The sequence below is a fragment of the Manis javanica genome, chromosome 7 (assembly GCF_040802235.1).
Source record: "Manis javanica isolate MJ-LG chromosome 7, MJ_LKY, whole genome shotgun sequence".
In the NCBI taxonomy this organism is placed as follows: Eukaryota; Metazoa; Chordata; class Mammalia; order Pholidota; family Manidae; genus Manis; species Manis javanica.
This window is the reverse complement of record NC_133162.1, coordinates 41,166,406-41,180,540: the sequence shown is the minus strand read 5'-3', so window position 1 is coordinate 41,180,540 and position 14,135 is coordinate 41,166,406. Positions and strand designations below refer to the sequence as shown.

Genomic DNA, 14,135 nt, shown 5'->3' with positions numbered 1-14,135 from the left:
CATTACAGTCACTGTGCATCAGTGCAGTAAGATGCTGTAGAATCACTACTTGTCTTCTCTGTGTTGCACAGCCCTCCCCGTGCACCCCCCCCCCAACATTATACATGCTAATGGTAATGCCCTCTTTCTTCCCCACCCTTCCCCTTATCCCTCCCTACCCACCCATCCTCCCCAGTCCCTTTCCCTTTGGTAACTGTTAGTCTATCCATTCTTGGGTTCTGTGATAACGATTTATTCCTTCAGTTTTTTCTTTGTACTCCACAGATGAGTGAAATCATTTGGTACTTGTCTTTCTCCGCCTGGCTTATTTCACTGAGCATAATACCCTCTAGCTCCATCCATGTTGTTGCAAATGGTAGGATTTGTTTTCTTCTTATGGCTAAATAATACTCCATTGTGTATATGTACCACATCTTTATCCATTCATCTACTGATGGACACCTAGGTTGCTTCCATTTCTTGGCTATTGTAAATAGTGCTGCGATAAACATAGGAGTGCATCTGTCTTTCTCAAACTGGGCTGCTGCATTCTTAGGGTAAATTCCTAGAAGTGGAATTCCTGGGTCAAATGGTATTTCTATTTTGAGCTTTTTGAGGAACCTCCATACTGTTTCCACAATGGTTGAACGAATTTACATTCCCACCAGCAGTGTAGGAGGGTTCCCCTTTCTCCACAACCTCATCAACATTTGTTGTTGTTTGTCTTTTGGACAGTGGCAATCCTTACTGGTGTGAGGTGATACCTCGTTGTAGTTTTAATTTGATTTTCTCTGATGACTAGCAATGTGGAGCATCTGCCCATTTTTTTATTGGATTATTTGCTTTTTGTTTGTTGAGGTGCGTGAGCTGTTTGTATTTTTTGGATGTCAACCCTTTATTGGATCTGTCATTTATGAATATATTCTCCCTGAATTGTTTTTAACACTCAAAATTACTAAAATTCTGTTTTGTAAGGAGATTTGACAAAGTTGTGGATGACTTAGGATGAATCCATAGGGAATTATGTGGAGAGAGCAGTATCCCTGGTCTTGTGAACATAGATCATGGAGACTGTAACTAGGGGGGGGAAATCCTGGGGCAAAATACCTTTGAAACTGAAACCAGTCAAGAGGATAAATAAAGTGGGAGGAACCCTTTTATTTGTTACAAGCAGTCATCCCCTTCTGCTGTCCCGTGTCTCTTGTAACCCAGCTGGTGATCTACCCAACCTCTCTGATCCAGATAAGCCTCCCCTCGCCCTTGTAATTACCTATTGATAAGGAGGTGGTCTTCTTGTCACCCCCTTGGAAACACCTGTAGAAAGGGAGATGCCCTAAGGCCAGGTGAGAGATTCTGGAAATACTGCAATTATACTCACAGAGACAAAACCCCTTTTTGTGTCATTGTCAGAAAGAGGATGTGAGCCCAGATACCCCTGGCACTCATCTGGTGCATGAGCTTTCATTTCTTTTTGTCCAGTTACTTAGATTAACAAGACTAACAAATATGTTTTTTCCTTCAAGGCTAAAACAAAAGTAACCATAAGCAAATATAAAACTGAAGAACACATTGTCTTGGATTTAAAGAATGTTTCCTCAAAAAACAAACAAAAAAAGAGGCTATTTTATTTTGAGGTCAAGGCTCCTGAAGATTCTTAAAATGTCTTTTTAAGTGTAATAGTCAATGAAGTATTAGCCTGATTAAGTATTTGATTTGGAAAAGACCTTTGAAGAATCTCAGACTCCCCAAATTGTGTGAGGCTGCTTTGTCCATGCGGCATCCTCACCATCCTGACCTGGCCCACCAGACTCTCCATGGTCTCTTCTGATTATGGGGGCCCTCCGCCCACCTCAGGAATAATCTATTCTACCAAGACTGTATGATTCCACCTACATGAGGTACCTAAAGCAGTTAGACTCATAGAGAGAAGGTAGAAGGGTGGTTGTCTGGGGGTGGGAGGAACAGTAAATGGGGAACTTGTGCTTATTGGGGACTTTGGGAAGATGACAATGTTCTGGAGATGGATAGTGGTGCTGCTTGTACAATAATGTGCATGTACTTAATGCCACTGAACTGCATACTTAAAAATGGTTAAGTATGTAATTTAATACTACATATACAATGGTATTAAAAATTAAATAAGCAGGAAAAATAATCCACTCAGTTGCTGGATAGCTCTGTTGGAAAGTTGAACTCTGTACAACTCCTGTTGGTCTAACAGGATCCACAGAAGAAACGTAACCCTTGCCCTGGATGAAGACACCTAGTTTACCCCTCCCAGCCATCTCTTCAAGGCAAAGTAGCTCTAGTTCCTTCAGTAGATCATCCTATTTTGTTTTATTTTACAATTTATTTGAATCATGATCAAGATAAGGACTATATATTGGGATTGGCAGACAAGCTTCTTATATGTCTTCGTCTACTGGTTCTTATACCATATCTATTCCCCTCTCTTCCTTGCTCACTCACTGTCTCTCTTTTAATTAATTTAGTTTATTTGTTGAAGAATTTGGGTCATTTGTCCTTGAGAGTTTTGGCACTTGCATCCTCCTGCTATACAGATAGATTATCATGTTCCTCTGTCGTCTGTATTGTCTGTGAATTGGTAATCAGATTGAGATATTTATTTTATAAATGCTTGTGATCCAGTTATATAATAATTCATTCTAGATCTCTTGAGAGCATAAGGGGAACTATAGTTGTACCCCCAACTTTGTTTGGAAAATTGTAAACATACAAAAAATTAGAAGAATAACATATGAACACCCATGCACCCTTCACATAGATTCACCAGCTATTAACATTTTGCCACATTCACTTTCTCTCTCTCTGCACCCACATTGGTAATGGAGAAATTGAATGGAAGGGATTATGAACACAGTAGTAAAGAGTTACTGCCACTTGTGGAAGGATAATTTTTAAACATTTGTTTTTCCTAGAGAGGAGGGAAGAGGAGGGGAGGTGTAGTAAAGGTGACAAATGGGCTTTAGTGAAGGCAGACTTGGGTTTAAATCCCAGCTCCACAGTTGAACCTGTGCAGCGTTAGAAAAGTTACCTAATTTCTCAGATCCTCAATTTCCTCCTTAAAGGGGGCATAATAGTATACATTTCTGGCAGGCATGTTAACCTGATTAAATGAGAGAGTGTGTGTGGCCCTAACCTAGCAGCTATCCCAGGGTTATTATGTGGGAGGTGAGGAGGTGCTTCCTGAGAAGTTTGCAGAGTTGAAACCTATCCATGGTTGTTAATTGTCAAGATTAGTTTGACATATTCAGGCATGCTGATAAGAAAATGTGATCAACGGGTTAGGTGCCTTTGTGAAATTTCAAAGAAAGGAATTAGTAGATGTTTGGTTTCCATTTTCAGACCTCCTAAATATGCTTTGTCTGTAGTGGACTTGTGTGCAATCGAGTTGCCATTTATTCACTCTTTCTGACAGCGATGCACTTTAATCTATCACTAAGGATTATTTTTTGAAGCAGTTTATACATAGTCTGATTGAGAATAGTGAATCATAATAATTCTGTGACCCATTTACATGCATTACTGTAAAAGTTTCATTTCATACAAGTGACAATTTTTTAAAGTTAATTAGACTCGGCTACACTGAGGTTAGCAAAAAGTGCTTTGAATTATCAATAATTCAGCAGGGCAGACATTTCTGTATAATGCAGTGGTTTTATAGAGTGTTGTGAGATAGTTACACCTAAAATAAATGGTTGTGAGCTACATCAGCATGGTGAGGTTCACTTGGATGTAGTGTGAAGTGAGAGCATCTATGCTTTCTGTTATTGGGCAGAGTGGGGCATCAGTCTTTCTGGCCATGAACTACTAGCAACCTTTGTCCTTTGTGTTACCTTTAGTTAAGAACGAAAAATGAACATGAATGCTGGCTGATGGCCATGTCTTTCTTATAGCTAAAAATTCATCCGGGAAAGAAAAATGGGATTGCAGATTTGGATTTGTTTCATTGCATGAATGATATGTGACATTTTGTAAATTATTTATCATTGCAAGGATGGCAGCTATGGCTTGAGTATTGTTATATCAAATGAAAGCAAGAATCCCATTAGCACAAGGACTGGGTTTTAGCTAGAATCTATCAGGGGAATGTTGTCACTTTAAAACCAGATTGTTCCTTTAATTGCTATTTAAAGGAACAAAAGTGTTCCCAAGGTACTGCAGTAGAGCAGTTGCAAGTAATAACTGTGGATCCATAATTATGCAGTGCTGATTATCTGGCATTTAAAAAACTGTGGCTGGAGTCAGTGACCAATTTGTTGTGGCTTGTCTTTCTTGTTTTTTTCTAGTAGAGTGTTTTATACTTGGCTTTTTCACTAGGGCTACAAAAATTATATTTGCAAAGCTACCTCAGAAAGTAAAGCCTGTACATGTTAAAGGAACAAATTAAACTGAAAATAAGGGCAAGATAATGAACACTCATACTGTAAGATGAAATTAACAGTCATATTGAACAATTTTTCAAATGCTTGATCATAAGATAAATTCTATTTTTTGATAACATGTTGTCACAGTGACCCAAGGCATGTGTTGGAATCATTCTAACCATTTGAAATATTATCTTATAGATGAGGGATTTTTTTTTCTTTTAACTGGCATATGATTCTTTCATTTATTCAGTTAGCATATATTTTGAATGCCTACTGTGTGCATCAGGCAATGTATTAGGCATTTTGGAGTAGAGTAGCTGAACAAATGAGATTTATTCTATACTGATGTGTATTTAGAATAAAGCTAGACCTAGCAAAATCTTGAGTTTAATTTACATTAAAAATTTTGTGATTACACTGTTTCCTTGCTCTGAATTTTTGATTCATGGCATTCAAATACAAATACATTCTAGTTACATTCAGATGGCTAACAGACATGTGTGAAGGCTTAGAATATACAATAAAATTTTAGTTTTCATACAGTTTGGCTGTTCAAAATAAACGTGACCAGATCTGTAGGCACAGTCAACTATTCATATGAATGGGCATACTAGCACTGCTGGTAGTCGTAAATATAACAATGGGGACACTGAAATATATGCAGATTTATACATTGTTAAAAGCAATTTCTTTAGTGAGAGCTAAAAGGTGCTAGGGGTTAGACAAATGTTTTTTTTCTTTCTTTTACTGAAGTGGGAATGCCAGGGATTGAGAGTTGTTTATCTCCTTTGTGTGGCATGGTGTGGTTTACCTTTGAAAACCTTGGTGCCTGGAATGTCTTCTTAATGTTCTTTTGCTCTTCTCATGTGGTCCTACAGAATTTTAAATTAGTTTTAACTCAGTTATCATGTCACCTAAAAACGTACCAGTATTTTCAAATATTTAATAGATGAGTAATAGTAACCTGCACTAAAACATGATAAAATTTAAATAATCTGATTTAACTAGATGATATTCATAGACTACAATACTGAATAGATTATTATAGGAATATAGATTATGAGAATGATTGAGATTTCAAGTGAATCTTTAATAATGTTCATTTCAGGAAGGTTTTATATATGAAGGTCTTAAGATTTCATTGGCTTAATAAAAATTACTTCTGAATCTTATATATTACATTTAAATGCATTATTCAAGTAATACTTATTAGTATCAAATACTTTGAGATTTTTTAAAACAAAATGTGGACTTGAATACCTTATTCAGCAGCTTTCTTTGTTAAAGAAATATGTAAGAAGCTTTTGATGTTAATGTCTTGTTTTTAATTTTAAAGTGGAAAACTAACAATATTTTTCATTTTAATTTTTCAGCCCCGTGCCGATCCCATTCCAATATGTAGCTTCTGTTTGGGAACTAAAGAATCAAATCGTGAAAAGAAGCCAGAAGAACTCCTCTCTTGTGCAGATTGTGGCAGTAGTGGTAAGTTGGTACTTTCTGTATGCATGTACAGTAACTCCCCATTAATAGCTCATGTTCTTTAACTCTCCATCAAAGCTGTATTTGTTATTTCAAACAATTATTTGATAATAGCATAGGTTTTAAATTTAAGAAGTAAATGCAGGTAGTGGTTAAAACAAGCGTTATTAGTACTGACATAAAGATACAAATGTTTATATAATACTGTATGTTAATGTTTACAATTAAGCTTTGATTTTGTGACAGCATTGATAATTCAGGGTGGAATATTCTACATTGCAGGTAAATCCAGTGAACAGAATTTTAAGTTATCAAATTGAATACAACTAGAATCACTTGTGTTTTATAACTTCAAGTTTCAATTTAAGAGATATGGAATATATAATGTTTGTGGTCATGACACCTACTGTTGAAATATAATATTACAGCCCAGCTCTGTGTGACTCCAAATAAAAGGGACAGTATTCTGGGAAGTGCACTAACAGAATCAAGAAATTTAAAATACCTAAAATAAGAAAGGAGAAGAGTGGCCTACATAGAAGGTGATGTTGAAATCAGGGAATTGCTGGGTAGAGACAATGGGCTATTGGCAAGTTGCCATACCAGAAATGCTTCCAAGATGGGTGTCACCTCTGCTTTTTTCTCAGCACACCATTTTAAGACCACACCTCCAGTTTTATAATGGAAATAAAATTCAGATTATGCTTGCATTGAAAGAATTTGTCTTACCAAGCCAGTCTTCCTTCTTACTAAGCAGGTGATAGTTGTCTAGGTGAGGTACACACATGGTTATATGTATGTATGCTTGTGTGTACATACATACACATACGAACAGATTGACTGGTAGTTACTGGATTTTTAAAAATTAATCTCTGTGTTAATCTTTAAATATTCTTCTCCTAGCCTTCTGAAACTTTTCCTCCCAAAGTTTTGTTTTAAATTTCATGACCAAGTATTTCTCCAGTTATCTTTAAAAACAGCAGCAAACCTGCAAAACTCCACAGTATACTCCCCTTCAGGAAGCTGGTATAGTGTGATGGTTAAGAGCAAACCCAAGAGCCAGCCAGAGCCCAGCCCTTCTTCCTTGAATTAGTTATTTAATCTTTCTGGGCCTCAGTTTTCCTCATTAGAGTTAGATAATGATAGCACATACCACTTGGGTTTTCTGGGAGTCAGATGAGAGAACACAAGTAAACACCCTAGTACAGGTTCCACAGCAACTGCGGTATAAGTGTACTGTAAATGTCAGCCGTTGTTATTTGACATGTTTGGTATTGTTGTCCTTGATTGCTGCAAGTAATTAAAAATCTTATCACCACTTGTGACAGCTGCTTGATGGTTGGGTAGAGGAGCTGTGTCACACTGAGGAATGACAGTGCTGTATAATGATTCATTCTCCTTCTATGAAGGTTTAACTTAATAGGTCCTACACATAGGGGCCGTATCACAGCTTCCATACCTGACTAGGAGGGAAGAACCTTGCAAATAAGACATTTCAAACTCTGCTTGAGAAATGCATTCTGACAGTGTTTCTGATGGGCTTTACAGATTGATTAAAATGCTTACATGCCCATGGTAGCATAGATAGTGACAAAAGGGCTTGGAAACATTATCTGTATGTTCAACTTAATAAATTTCAACCCCACAATCTCCCCATTCTATCCTAGTGAGTGCCTCACTCATCAGTTCTGACTCTGTAGTTACCTTTTGGGCTTTCTCACAAGGCTTATTCTGAATGAATTATTCTTTTGTTTAACTGCCTGATCAGTTCCATGGTGTCACTTGTCTAGGGTTTACCCTTTGTGATTTTTAAGGTGGTATTTTAAAAATACCCTTCACTGTATTATTTCTTGAATATCTATTTGTCTGGGTGCGTAGACAGATTAAAGATGCACTTAAATGTGGGAAGAAAAGTTCTCTTCATATATTTCTTTACCTCTGCTGATACACTTACTTGAGTTGATAAGGAATTTGAGATCATTATCTCTTAGATCATAACTTCAAGGCCTCCTTCAAAGGTGTAATTCTAAACAGGCAGATCTCAGATTTTCTGATGTAATCAATCGCCATTCGCCTTTCCCAGATTGAAGACCTGCCAAAGGAGAAGTTTGATCTCCTTTGTACTGTGAGGTCACTGAAGTTTTTTTGCCTTAAAGTTTCTTACTTTTCCAGGGCATATAGTATAGTGTTATGTTTTCTCTTTTCAAAACCACTGCCTTGTTTGCTCATTTAAAAAATGGAGAAGAATGGATTGAGAATACTGTCTAGAAAGCTCACACAGCTAGAGTCATTTTATGAGCCAGTTTTTCCTACTTTCTTCAGGTAGAAAGAGCCAGAGGCTTTGGAGTCAAGGATGGGTCATGACAGAAATTCAAGCCCTGGGGTCATCATACCCTTTGTTTAGGACAGAGGATGGCTCAGAGCACTTCTCTGGACTCCGAAATGGGATCCAACTCTACTATGGAGGTTCACTTAATCTTTGCTTGTACTGGGCCAGTCTGGATCTAGGTACTTTAGTCAAAAATACCATTGTTCCTGACTGGGGGAGATGCATTAGAGACATTTTACTTCATATGGTAGATCAGATGAGTGGACTTTGTCACTGCTAATCTTTAAATAGAAGGGCTAAAATAAAATATGGTTCTTCTTAGAGAGCTTGCGGTGGGTGGGGGAGGGTTCTTACAGTTATAATGCTCTGTTGTGACAGCTTGGTAATTATAGGGGAAAAAAAGTAAAACAGGCTGGGCTCAAAAGTGCCCTCTGGTAAATGGCAGAAGCCCTGGTGTATGGTGCAGTTCAGTTTCTCAGGCAGGAATCATAGAGTGGCCGGTCACCCTAGTTGGCATCAGGGAAGGGGTCTCTGTCTCACACTCAAGAAGAGTCTACTGGTTCCCAGATTGAATTGAAGCTGTTTCCAATGATCAAAGGAATCCCTAATGTAAGAAGTTTATGTGAAAGGAAAAAAAAAAACATAGCAATATAAAACAAAAAAGGGAAATATAGATGGCAGCCCATAAAGAGGATCATTCTTAAATGTGTTTCCCATATGTGCCTGTTGGGTTTTAGTCGCCTCTGTCTGAAGTACCCTTTGTGAGGTGTCACATTTAGACTGCTTCTATTTCAGAGACATGAGTAAAAAATGTTATCTTCTGCTTACATCATAAAGTAAAGCCAATTAGTTTCTCTATTTTTAAGATGGCTCATTGCTGCAAATGGGCAGTACTTTCTTGACTATATTTTTCCTGTTAAAAGTTGTTTTGAAACAATAATTCAAGTTTGCAGGTAGTAAAAATGCAAGGTGCTCCAAAAGTGATGTTCCCCTTCTCTTTTGCTTGCCGACTATGTAGCTGTAGTTTTCCGTGTCTGTAAAATGTGGAGGGTGATATCTGCACCCTGAATCCACAGGGCTGTTGTGAAGATCCAGTAGATAATGATATGAAGATTATCAGTAACTATAAAACATTATACAAACATGAAGGATTTGTCTAACCAGTAATATGAATGTGGGAATCATTAGATAGTCTTCAGGCCCGTGGAACTGTTGGGACTAGGAAGTGATTTTACTTGACTTTCACGGATCAGCCTACTTTGAAATTAACACTGTTACATTCTCTTTGCCTCATTAAGACCAAATTATCTTTAATTAGCTTCACATAAGTATTAGATATTATACCAAATGAAATTTTGTGTCTGCTGCTCAGATTGCTGGGTGGTTAAATCTTACTTACAGATGAGTTGTGTGCATGTGTGTTTTCAAATTAGCAAATCTGAGATAAGTGTACAGTTCAAAATTACAGCATCTTTCTAAGTGGAAGCTCATTGAAACTGGAGACGGAGAGAGGCTCTGTGATGCAGCTGGGAGAGTAAGAAAAAACACCTTTGTACAGTACAGGGAGCAAGAGCTACAGGATCGAATATCAGTCTGCCCTCACTCCAAGTCTCTCCTGGGTTTCTCTTTATTTATGTGTTAACACCAAGCAAAACTTGCCTGCCTTGGAGTTGGTATGTGCAATATATGGATATAAATGTATATACAAAAGATGACTAGTTTCTTAAGGTCACTGTGAGAAAATGCCCCGGGGATTGGCTGGTTAGTCATCCAGTTTCACACTAAGTAGACACAGATTAAATAATTAGGTTGGGAAGGAGAGCCTTGAGTAGAAAGAAACCTAAAATGGGAATCCAAACAGGATTAGAAGAGGAAGGATTGTTGGGCCCCAATCCTCCACAAGCCCAAAGCTTGATTGACCATCCAAGTGGAGAAATAAGAAGATGAACCTTGCCTCTGGTCTCTTATTTTACTAAAATTGTGCTTCTCAGGATTAACAGTGACCCCCATGCAGCAAAATCTAAAGGGTACTTTTCAGTCTTTGTCAGACTCTAATAAACATCTTCTAGTTCACACCAAGTACTCCTCTTGGCCATATTTGACCTATTGAGAAAAATGTTCTTTTCCTTTGGCTTTTGTGATAACCATATTCTCCACATTTTCTCTCTACTGTTTCTTTCCATGTCCCATTTAGCTCCTTGGCCTCTCTCCATCCCATAATGTTTCTTGAGGCTTCTGTCCTTGGCCCTGTGTTTTTTAAGTTGTTTCATAGCTTTTCCTGAGCCCTAGAACCTTGGACATCAGTGCCTCCAGAAATTCTCCACTTGGATGTCTCATAGAGTCCTCAGAGTTAACATCCAAAATGGCTTATCAGCCTTGCACTGCTTCCTCCACCCAAAAACAACCACAACAGTGTCAGTAGAAATGACAGCAAACAAATAACGTCTGGCTTCTCCTCAGGGATTTCCCATTTCAGCAAATGGCATGCCACTGGCTACTCAGTCAGTTCCACAAGTCATCCTCCATTCTATTCTCTCACACTAGGGAATTGCCTAAAATACATTGATTCTATGTCCTAATATATATCCTACATCCTCAATATACCCACAAACCCCCCTCAAGCCTACTCAAATCTACCATTATAATAACCTTAGTCTAATCTTAACCATCTTTCTCTGCATCAGTTTTCCATACTGCAGCCTGAGTTACTCTTAAAAGCTGTAAATCTAATCACAGAATTTTTTAGTGACTACCAGTTGCCTTTAGGAAAAACAAATTCTTTAATATAGCTCAAAAAACTCTTCCAAATTAGGCTCATGTTAACTCTGTCCCACATCACTATCCACTTTCTCATTCATACTATGTACACTAGTTATAATGAGCCATTTTTATGTCCTTGAATGTACTGTGTTCTTCTCTCCCTCTGCACATGCTAGCTTCTCCTGCCCTGCCCCTTCTCTGGTCTAGTCTAACCCCACTCATTCCTGGAGTCTGTTCTTTAGGAGGGCCTTCCTCTAACCTACTGCTAGACTGAGTCTTCCATACCTCTGAGCCATCCCATCAAATTGCAATAATCCTAATTCTTATTTAATGGATGTCTTCCCTGTACATTATATGATCTGAGATGTCTGTCCTTTTCTTCATTGTGTCTCAAGTGGACAGATGGTTGGTCACGTAGCCAGTCGAAAGAACCCAGTGTCTAATTCTTTATTAGTTTTACATTGCTGCTGTAACAAATCACCACGAATTGTTGGCAGAATTCAGTTCCTTGTGTTTGTAGGACTGAGATCCCCATTTTCTTGCCAGCTGCCAGGTGAACATTGTTCCCTGCTTCTAAAGGCCACTCATATTCCTTGCATACCCCTGCCCCTGCCAGCTTAAGAACTAGCAAAGCTGGATGGGGTCCTGCTTTGACCCTCTCCTCCTCCTTTCATCTCCTTTTACTAACCCAGCTGGAAAAGATTCTCCACTTTTAAAAACATGGTTAAATTGGGCCTACCCAGATAATCAGGATAATCTTCCTGTCTCAAGGCCTATACCCTTAGTCCTATCTGAAAGTCCCTTTTTGGCATGTCAGGTAATGTATTTATAGGTCACAGGGATTACAGCATACCTGTCTTTGGGGCATGTAATTCTGTCTACCACAGAGCCCATGGTTTCTCCCCCACAGTACCTCCTCCAAAAATCATTCCTCCAATTATTGGTACTCGTTTAGTTTTAAACAGTATTCTTTTGGTTTTCCTAGATAAAATTAGTATGAGTTACTAGTGCTTAATAAGTGTTTGTAATATGAATGAGTGAATGAATATATAGTATGTTCCTAAATCTGGTAAATTGCAAACTGCAAAAGTAAAACAAACTCCAGAAAGACAACATGAGTTGTGTCAGCAGAGAACCAGAGTTTTAGGGGGAATTGTTGAGTTTACAGAATGGCTAAAATGGGAGGAATTGCATTGTTGCCCTTTATCTATTTACTATAGATTGTGTAGCGGTATGTCAAGACTCAGAGTCTTCTGTTATTTTTAAGTTGGCTGTGAGAAAATAAAATGGAAATGTTTCTTCATCTCTCAGCATCCTTAACAGAATCATAGAAATTTAGAGCTAGAAGGGATCTATTGTCAATTCTCTTGAGCTAAATAAAGGTAAGATTGCTTCCTAAAGGAAAGATACGTTGAAGATTTTAGAATTTGATAGGGTAGCTTAAATAGTAGTCTGAGATATAATGTTGCTTAAAGTGAAAGGAAGACTTCCTTGATCTTGATTGAAAGTGGCTAGAATCCATTAATTTTCAAAATGTGTAGTTATTAAAAAGCATTTTTCATAGGATATCTGTGAGAATAAAGAGTAAGCTATAATATGATATGAATTACCTTCGTTACTGAATATTAAGCTACAAAGTATAAGCACAGATTTTAATGTAGAGAAAAATGTAGTGCATGAAATTGAGGTCATATGTGCTAGTGATGTATGACTTACAGGAAGTAATAAAAAGGGGGAAAAAAGAGAAGTAAATGGTATACTTTTAAGCTGATGGGACCCATTTAAAGGGTGGAATTTAAATTGCTGTTCTTTAAAACTTGAGTTTTTACCCCTTCACTATATAAGGGAGGAAAAAAGCCCTGATCAAAGTAGACCTCTCCCCTCCCCCTTCTGAGTATACTTAAAGTCGACAAGCAGGCTTTCTTTGTTTGCTGTTCTTCAGCAGAAAGAGGTGATTGATACCATTTTTATATATTTAGACTTTCCTGTAGTCCATGTGCCCCCCACCCCCACATTATAAAAGAATAATGTCATAGGTTAAATTCATCTACCTGGGTGTCTCTCCTGCCTAAGGTTGTAATCCTATGATAACACTTTATTTGCTCAACACCTTAAATACAGACGTTTAGTTTTTGGTTTTATTTTGTTTTAAACTTGAATAGTGTGCTTTTATGAATGGTATTGATGATTGATTTTGAATGTTTTTACTTCAAAAAGCTAAATCTCCTAGTGGGTGGAATTTTACGAAGCACCTGTTAAGCTTCAGGGAGGAGGACCTTTTTTGGCAGCAACCCAAAATACATATTTAAACAATGAGCCTGCCAAAGACAGGAAATTATAAAACAGTTATGAAATTGCAGAATCTGCTTTTTTTTATTACCCCTCAGGTTTCTTTCAGCTTGGTTATAAGTTCTTTCACATGGGATTTGCTAATGTTCTTACTATTTTAAGACCAGATTTGGAAAAATAAAATCAAGTTTGGCGATCTCAAGTTTACGTGTGGTAAAAGACCATCAGGTTTTAAACTGAACCGCCTCCCGAAGAGTCGAGGCTCACCCTCCCCCAACCTTTTGGAGGAACCTCTTGGTTTCGCCCAGGTAGCTCCTTGAATGGTGCTGCCCCTCAGGGTTTCCAGGTTTCCTCTGTGCTTCGAGAGTCTCTAGGTGAAAGGTGTGCCCAGAACAGTGTAGAGAGCTGAACAAACACTCAGGAAAATGGGGAAGCCTGTTGGGAGTCTGCTTCTGGGTATATTCCATGTGACCTGGATCTTTCACCTTCTGAACTCTCAAATTCACTGGTTCTATTTCTAGAATAAACCCAGGAACCCAGGGGCAAGATGACAATAGTATCTTCTTTGTATACCCCAGCAATGGGATATTCCTCGTGTACTATCGGGTTTTTTTTTTTTTGTTTGTTTGTTTTTTTGCTTGGGGGTGCATTTGTAGTTTTGTATGATGTGAAGCAGCCTCAGGTTTTTTTGTTTGTTTTTTTTTAAGCTTACTGTTGTTTTAGTCGTATGATTTAATTACACCCAGAGAGCAGGAATTGTGTGAACCTCGGCACTCCCTTCACAGTCCGGCATACCAGAAAACTGGGTAAATAGTAGTTGATGAAGATGGCGAGGACAGGAGATTTATTTAGCAGAGGGCACAGGAGTGAGAACAGTATCTGAGCACACATTTTCTTCAAGTTGTCCA

At 38.0% G+C, this 14,135-nt stretch overlaps 1 protein-coding gene across 7 annotated transcripts in view; it reads left to right on the top strand.

The window, feature by feature from the left end:
* KAT6B (lysine acetyltransferase 6B) overlaps positions 1 to 14,135 on the top strand; it is a 162,988-nt gene that overhangs the window by 98,556 nt on the left and 50,297 nt on the right. For all 7 annotated transcript variants that reach the window (XM_073240798.1, XM_073240797.1, XM_037013267.2 and 4 more), the window contains one exon: positions 5,744 to 5,852. In XM_073240798.1, the coding sequence (XP_073096899.1) occupies positions 5,744 to 5,852 (109 nt within the window). The remainder of the gene's footprint in view (positions 1 to 5,743; positions 5,853 to 14,135) is intronic.